Source organism: Trichosurus vulpecula, chromosome 6 (assembly GCF_011100635.1).
Source record: "Trichosurus vulpecula isolate mTriVul1 chromosome 6, mTriVul1.pri, whole genome shotgun sequence".
Classification (NCBI taxonomy): Eukaryota; Metazoa; Chordata; class Mammalia; order Diprotodontia; family Phalangeridae; genus Trichosurus; species Trichosurus vulpecula.
In genome coordinates, this window is record NC_050578.1 from 155937731 (window position 1) to 155946582 (window position 8852).

The following is an 8852-nucleotide window of genomic DNA, read 5'->3' on the forward strand; positions in this document are numbered from 1 at the left end:
TAAGCATTTATTTATTTATTTGTTTGTTTGTTTATTTGTTTACTAAGCATCCCTCTACTTCTCAGGAACTGTGCTAGGTCCCAGAGAAACAAAGATAAAACAAAAAAAAAATCCCCTGCCCTCAAGAACCTTACATTCCTCTTAGGGGAGACCATATGCACATGTGTATACAAAATGGAAACAAATGAAGTACAAGGTAATTTTGTCCAGTAGGTACTAGCAGCTTAGGGGCTTTGGGCTCATGTGAATAAGAGAGGGTGTTCTCTGAGCTAAAGCTTTTCAGAAGACTTAACAATTCTATCATGCTATCATGGTCCAGATATGGAGGAATAGGTTCTGTGTAAGGAGCAGCAAGAAAGCCGTTGTGGCTTTATCCCAGTATGGGAGGGAAGGAGAACAATATATAATAAGCCTGGAGAAAGGTAGGTTGAGGCCGGGTTGTAACGGGCTTTTAAAAGCTAAAGAGAAGGGAGCCTAGGGGCTGTAGTGAGCCACTGAAGTTTATTTAGTAGGGGAGTAACATAAGCAGACCTGTGCTTGAGGAATATCATTTTGGTGGCTATATAGTGGATAGAATAGAATAGGAAGCAATGAGTGAAGAAGCACAATTAGCAGGCGATGATCATAATCCAGGCAAGAGGTGAAAGCAACCGGAACACTAGGCTGGTGGCACTGTAAGACTGGAAAGAAGGGCAGGCATGTGAGTTGGGTCCAGCCTGCCATCTTGATGCTCCACCATCCCCTCAAAATCAATACCAGAAATGGAAGGGGCCTTGACGGCCATGTAGACCAACAGGGCATCCCCTCCTGATGAATCTGTTCCACTAATGTCTCATCTAACCAGGCAGAGGCATTTTTAACTTTTCCTTTCTCTCTGGCCCCAGCACTGACTTGGTCACTACATCTCCTGACCTTCCTCCTATTTCACACATCCATCCCTTTCAAGTGGTCTGGCTTCTCAACCCAGTTCCATCCCTAACAAACTGTGTTTGGACAAATCATCTCACCAAAGGAGTTAGACTAGATGGTCTCTGGGTTCATCCCCTCCTCATTCTAATATTCTCTAATTTATTCTTCAATTCTCAACACCCTTGAGGGTTGGCAGGGCACTTACTGACAGTTGGCAGTTACTGTGAAACTTGGAATGATTAGGAGACAAGGCTTGGAAAGATGCCAGGTATGCTACCAATCTACAGCATAAATGATCCCGCCCTTTCTTTCCCAACTCCCCACAGAAGGCGGCAGAGAGGTACCCCTCAATCAACAAGTCCTGATCACCTACAAAGAAACAAAAGACACAACTTCATTTTGTTCACCAAAATCTGGTCATGGCAAATCTGTGTTCCCCATATCTTTACTCTGAAGCCAGAGATTTTCAACTCTCAGCTCTCTCAAAAAGTCTGGACAAAATGAAAGCTATCATATGCACAAGTATTTGAGTGCCTTGCTGTTGTTCAGTGGTATCCGACTCTTCCTGGCCCCGTGGGCTTGTTCATGGGTGGTTTTTTGTTTTGCTTTTTTTGGCAAAGACACTGGAATAGACTGTCATTTCCTTTTCCAGCATGTCTACATTTTACAGACGAGGAAGTGAAGCATATATGGTTCTAAGTCACTTGCCCAGGGTCACATAGCTTGTAAAGGCACATTTGAACTCAGATCTTCCTGACTCCAGGCCTGGTATTCTCTCCACTTGCACCGCCTTTGAGTGCCTACTAGTATGAATGAGAAGAATTCTGATCATTATCATAGATTTAGAGCTGGAAGAGACCTGAGAGGTCATCTAGCTCAACTAAACCTTTTACAGTTGAGGTCACTGAGCCCTATAAAGATTAAGTGACTTGGCCAAGGTCACCTAGCTAGGATCATAGAAGTAGTCTTCTAAAAGTCACCTTGAATCAATTTGATTCAGTTCCCTCAGCTTACAGATATGAAAACTAAGTCCCTAAGGTATTAAGTGACTTGCCCAAGATCACAGAGGTAGCATAGCAGAGTTCAAATTTGAACCCAGAACTTTGGACTCCAAATCCTCTCCTTTTTTCTGCACAAGTTAGAAATAGTGTCCTACAGCGAAAAGAAAAGTGACTGAATCTGAATCAGCTCTGCCACCTTCCCTACGTGATCCTTGGGCAAGTTTCCTTGGGCATTAGCTTACCTACAAAATAAAAAGACTGAACTAAAGTACTCTAAGGTCTGGTTCTGCTCTAAATCTAAATAACTTTTAAAATATATGGCATATTGCTTATGAAAAAGTCTGAAGACAATCATTCTACTTGCCAGCTCCACTTACTTATCAAGATGGTTTCACCTTTCAAGACTCCTTTCCAGGCTTTCCTTCCCATTCCTCTGCCAAGATTTCTGGTGTTAGCCATTAAAACCATTTAAACCGTAGTTATATTTTTAAACCATCTGAGAACATATTTGAAATGGATCTGCATTATAAAATAGCTCATCTTCATTTAATCTCATTTTTTTTAGTAGTGGAAAAACGTGGAAAGTGGAAAGGGTGCTAAATTTAGAATCAGAAGGACCCAGATTAAAATCCAGGCTTTGCAATGTAGTGATTATATGATTGTGGGTAAAACGCTAGTACATCTCAACCTCAGTTTCCCAATCTGTGTAATGGGGGTATTGGACTGGATGGCCTCTGAGGCCCCTTCCAGGTATATAAATCTGTTATCCTGTGAATACAATAAGTCAGTCACCCATTTTTAATCAATAAATCTTAAAAATTGAACTGAAATTATTTCGGAGAATGCTGAAGAACTCCTAACTCCTCTCGGAAGGATTAAGAAAAGCAAAGAAGTCAATGTCCCCTGTGGCTCTCCTTGCAGCATTTTTCACAACTGAAGCCTGGTTCTATAAGCCGATGGTGAGAACACTTTTCAGGATATCAGAGCTCATTTCCTTGTGTCCTTTAATCAGCTGGAAGAGACTTAAGGAAATGAGTCAAAATCCTGAAAGAAATTTCTAACTGCAATGAACAAAAAAAATAAATCCCTCACAACAACATCTGTAAGTATATGGTTGTTTAGACGGGAAGCACAGAATACATGATAGCAGCTCTCATGAGAATTGTCTTTCAGGGAAGGAAGGCTACAACTGATAACCTGCGCCTCCCCCCCATTAACCCTTTCCCATCTACCATATCTTATAACCTTCATCAGGCTAGTAAAGGTCCCCTGTTATGTGGCATCAGATATTAGTAATACTTCGATTTTTTTTCTTTTACTCTTTAAAAAGCTCTAGGAATATATCTTTATACGCATTACAAGAAAAAGAATAGCCCAAATTCTTAATTTTTTTTTAAATGAGGGGAAGGGGGTAGCTAATATCAAGTTAGCATTTGTATTTAAACACTGTACATGTTTTCTCATTTGATCTTCACAATATCCACTTTAGAGAAGGGGAGACTGAGGTTGAAAGAGATTGAACAGCTAGTAAGGAAGGATTTGAACTCGGGTCTGCCCAACTCCAAGTTCAACATTCTATCCACTTTTCCATGTTGCTGCCTCAGATGACTTGTGGTTTCTCAGAGGCAGAGGGGGCTTGTGGCTGAGAAGTTCTACCAGTGCAAGTAAGCTAAGTCCTCTGAAACAGCCTTTGAGAGCTAGAGAGAACTGGGGGATAGTGATACGGCTTATATGTCAGAGACAAGACTTGAACCTGCTTGCTCCTCTACACTAAATTTTCAAAAAATACTAGTGCAAAATAGAGATCATTCTCTGGGGGGCTTCCATTATCATTTCTGAGCGTTGCATATGAATTTTGGCTACAACTGAACCCAAAGCCTTTCCCTCGCCCACCTTTTATAAATCATTTAAATTCCCTAGGGAAAATGCTATTGAAAAGACTCCCTTCAGGGTATCCTGTTCAGAAACAGAGGCTCTTTTTGGAATGTAAATTATCTGTTTTGTCTTAAAAATGGGTAAATCCCAAGAGATAAGATAGTTAAGAACTCATTTGTTTTGCTTAAATTTCTAAGAAACCTTCTAAGAAATGTATCCTCCTCCCATTTTCTGTTTTGGGAATTATAAATATAAATATAAAATTGGGCAAAATGAAATTTTAGGACAAAGGTAGACGGGTAGACTTTTGCTTAAATGTAATACCATATCCAAATCTAATCCAACAAGCATTTGAGGGCCTGTTACATACAAGAAACAAAGCTGGGCTGAACCCACAAAAAGCTCTGACCTCAAGAAGCTTACACTCTGATTGGAATGCGAGAAATCTAAGGACAATGATGGGGGAAGAGAGGGAGAGAGTTCTAGAATGGGGTTAGGTAGGTGGTCTTCCTTTTTCATATCCATCATGTTTTCAACAGCCCCAGAATATCTTCTGTCCTCTGGCTCTGGATGGTTCTTGCCCAACACCACAGCAGTGGCAGGAAGAGGGACCTATGATTCACTGCTCCTGGCAGTTTCATCCTGCTTCTGACATTAATTCGGGTGGAAAAGTTGCATCAAAATACACACACACACACACACACACACACACACACACACACCCCTCTACCCTCCCCACACATACACCCCACCCTATCCCAATTCTTACAAAGTGAAAGAGACATGGCAAGAAGACCTAAAGGACAGAATGCCGGCAGTGAGCAGATGTAGACCGCCCCTTAAGGGAGAGGGGCTGGACTAAACAAGGTGGCAGTTTGAGACGCCAGGTTAAAAATTTGGGGGCAGTATCAGAGGACATGCATTAGCATTGAGCTCAGGTGATGAAGAGAGACTGGAAAAAAATCCGCTATACAAAAAATTATATTGGAAGAGACAGTATTAGGCAGGAAGGGAAATTGACTTCACAGAGGACCCAAAATAGACACTGTTCTGGCTTGGCTGTCTGTCAGCAAACCTCTGCTCAGATCTAGCTATCCTCTCCAAGGGCCACCGATGGGGCTGGACTCTTAATGCTAGAAGCTCTGGATGCGTCAGGGAACCGAATTCGGCGTTTCCATCTGAGTCCAGATGAGGACAAGAGTCCAGAGCGAGGCCTCTCCGCCCCCACAGGAAAAGCTTTACAATGCCCAAAAACAAACATCTGAGCAGGCATGCTAAGCTTTTACACGTTACAGGGAAACTCCGACCCAGTGCCTCCAGTGCTTTCATTCATTCCCACAATAGTGAGTGAATTGCTAAATTCCTTTTCCTGACCTCAGTTGGATCGGAGGGGGCAGCAAAGCTTTCCATTCACCCTCACACACTAAAGCACACGCTTAGCTCTTTTTTTCATCTTTTAGTGGCAGAAAGGGAAAGGAAGCAAAATTCCTGCCTCCCCCGTAGAGGTGGTGGAATATAGGTGAGGAATGCCTCATTTATCATGGTCAGGAGTGGTCAATATATGTTACTTAACTGTGGTTACCTTCTTTGTTAGAAGAGGGAAGTCACAACGGTGTTTTTTTTTTAAACATTTTTTAAAAAGACATTTTTAAGGACTGGGGTGCAAGGGATGATTTATCACCGGACGGCTACCAAATTGGGGGTGAGGGAGAGGACAGTTAAGATTAGCAGGCTCTCCATAAATATTCGCAGCATCAATGATCTCCCCAAGTTCCACATAGCTGCCCGTCCGTGCACGGGGAGGCTTAAAACTTAACTTTCCCAGAATCCGCTTTAGTACTAAATAAAAATGTGCTTTTTGCACCTCCTCGTATTTTGCACTTGCTCCTGAAACTGCCTGCCTGATTCCCTAAAGCGCTCTTTTGGGGAATCCCGAACACCCTAAGAATTAAGGGGGCCGAGGAGGCAAAGGCTGCAGGTCCCTACTGAAACCCCGCGCCGGTCCCTCATCTTTCCACTGGGAGCGCGCGCCGCTTTAAGTTAGGGAGCGCACCGGTTAAATCGCGCAGCCCCTTCCTCCTCCCGCGCGGGAGGCAAAGCTCAAGACCCAGTCGCCCCCTCCCACCGCGCCTGGAAGCGAGGAAAGGCGGGAGGGATGAATGAACCTCGCAGCCACCCCAGCAAGGGGTAAGAGGTCAGTTGGAATTATTTTTTTTTTTAAAGTCTGCAACCTTTGTAAGAGAGCAGCGGCGCTAAGGCTGTCCATACGGACACCTCTGGCCGCAAGATGTTGAGCCCCAGACCAGCACGCTGCGGGCTCCCAATGTTAAACACAAAACGAACGTGCCGTTTATTTCCAAAGGCCATTAGAGGGGGACAGTCCGGCCGTACGCCGGTCACCTCGGAGGGTGACTGCAGGAGCCAAAGAGGGTCTGGCTCTGTCCCCTATCTTTCCACACCCGCGCTCCCCCGAGCACAAAGGGTGCCCGAGGCTTTGCACGGCAGCCGGAGGCGGCTGCGGACGAGGAAAGAGCCAGCAGGGCAAACTTTCCCTTTCCGCGGAGCCCAGAACCTGCTCGTGGCAGGCGCGCCAGCCGCAGACAACTTTCAACAAAAGGAAGCTGCGGCCGAACGCCTTCCAACGTGGAGAGCTCCAGTTTCATGACCCATCCCCTGGCCCTCCGCACCCACGAGCCCAACACAAAAGAAATCCAAAGGCACACCCGCATCCATACCCCCCACCCATCCCCAAAGCCCCTTCTTTCCCAGACTCACTCACAGTTGCTCTCTCTCTGCTCCGCCCGGCCAAAACGCTTTGTTTCTGCACAAGGGAGCAGGTACACACTCCTAAGCGCAAGCAAAACGCTAGGGAAACCCAAAGGGAAGTCTCATGTGTGCCTACCCCCTCCAAAGCCCTCCGGACTGGGGGCGCACAAGAACTGGAAGGACCTTCAGACGCTTCCCCCGGAGCAAACGTTTTGCAAGGTTGATAACATTCCCAGGAAAAATAAGAGTGGGCAAGAAGAAGTGTAGGTAGCAGTTAACCCACCTGTCTGGAAGCTTAGCAGGATCAGAAGACACAGAAAATCCCAGGCACCGCAAGCCCCGGTCATCCTGTAGCCGCTCCGGGGTCGGAGCTCAGCTCCGCGTTCCTCTTCCAGTCGAAATGCACCCAGCGCGGCAAATAAGCTGAAGCCCCCAGAGCTGGGAGCCGGGAGAGGAGAGGATAGCAAAGGAGAGCAGCCCCTCCTCCCAGCGCCCTCCCTCTGCCGCGCCGGCCACGCCCCTCCTCTGCTCCCTCCTCTCCCTCTCCTCTTTCTCTCTCTCTCTTCCTCAGGCTCCCTCCTAGTTCTAACCCCTGCAAGCCCCCAACTCAGGTCTCTCTCCCTAGACTTGCGCACTCCTGACCCCGGAGGAGGTAACAAGTAGACACGTTCCCCTCCCCACCTCCCCCTGCCAGTCTGCTCCTTGGGCCGGCTTCACCTTTCCTCGGCTGGGATGTGGGCAGGACGCCGGAGGTGTTTACTGGGCTAGTACTGCGTTGCCTGAGTGCTTTGTGAAGCCATTCGCCCTGCCCAGCACCACCTGCTAATTAGCAATCGGTGCGGCCGCTTTTGTGGGGCGGGTGCCTCCACCTGACAGGTGCTCCCTCAGACAATAAAGGCTGCTAGCCTCCCCAGCTGGGGCAAGCGGTCCGGGAGGATGTGGATAGGGACCTGTTCTGGGCTCAGCCCCTAACCAGAATCCGAAACTGACCACTGCAGTTCTCTGGTAGTTCTGTCATCTGAGGAGGAGGACGAGGACAAAAATGAGTCCGGGAGCCAAACCTTATCTACATCTCCAGTGCCAAGCACAGTGGCTTAGAGTGCAAGGCGCTCGATTCAAAATTAAAAAAAAAAACTGATGTTAATTTTCTCCAACTGTATTGTTGGAGGGAGAATGTTTGCTTCTCGTGAGCTTAACTCTCTAGCCCAGAAAGCCCCTGCACTACACAGAGGGCGACGTTTCCCGAGACTGGAGTGGGAGAAGGGATTTTTGCAAAGTGTGGTGTGAAGAGACGATTTAAATGACGTTCCAAGCTGTGTCGAACCCCCTCTTTCTCTGTTTTCTTATTTCTTAACCTCTTAATAATGATCACTGTGCCATATTAATTGATAAAGAGGACCATGCCCATTTCTGCGGAATTTTCAGTATTTTCTCCCACCTTTCAGGCTTAAAAGAACAGAACAGCAGAACGGTACAGTAATAATGCAGAAGAGGCTAATGACCCCACAGGGACTGAAGGGCTTCCAGCACCTTCCTATCTGTGGACCTACCAATTCAGGCAAAAATTACCCCACATCCAAAGTCCACAATCTCAGGGGATAGCAAGGAAGTGTGATTGACCATCAGAGAAAGGCTTTATAACGCCCAAATACTCAAATGGGTCCGTGATCTCCCTCTAGTGAGGTGCAAATCTCAAATTATGCGTGCCTGCCCAGCCTGCTCAATTCTTGTCTTTCCATAAATTTGCTACAAAGGTCCAGCCAGCGTGCTGGGGGTTAGGGTTAAGATTAGGTTAAACTAAAGGGTTAGTATTATAACATATGCATACATCTATTTGGTAGTTTAGCAAGAACAGAAAGAAAAGAAAAACTATGTATATAATATATGACTATCTAGATGTGTCCTAACTGTAATTACCCAGGTTCCAAAATAATGCATTTTTTGGACCTAGAATGATTTAACTGATGATCAATTTAAAAAAAAAAAAACCAACCCAAACTTCTTTCTCCTAGAGGATCACTGGATTAGAGGTACAAGGGATCTCAAAGGTCATCTAGCCCACAATCCCATCTTCATTTAGATGAAGAAACTGCTTTCCATAAAGGTTAGGATTACAAAGGCAGTGAAGTCAATAACATTAATTAATATCATACTATGTACCAGGCAGTAAAGTAGAAAAGCTAGGATTATAACCCAGGTCCTAGGATCTCCTCCTATAAAATGAGCGAACAGATTTAGGATCCAAATTTGAAGAAGGAGCAAAAATGAAATAAGAACGTTTTCTGTTTTGTACATTTTTTT

General features: G+C 45.5%; 1 protein-coding gene across 2 annotated transcripts in view; it reads right to left on the reverse strand.

The window, feature by feature from the left end:
* The window catches only part of KIT (KIT proto-oncogene, receptor tyrosine kinase), a 102606-nt gene extending 95633 nt beyond the window's left edge, over positions 1-6973 (reverse strand). For both annotated transcript variants that reach the window (XM_036764368.1, XM_036764366.1), the window contains exon 1: positions 6835-6973. In XM_036764368.1, coding sequence (XP_036620263.1) covers positions 6835-6898 — 64 coding nt within the window. In that variant the 5' untranslated portion in view covers positions 6899-6973. The remainder of the gene's footprint in view (positions 1-6834) is intronic.
* Positions 6974-8852: the final 1879 nt, after the last annotated feature.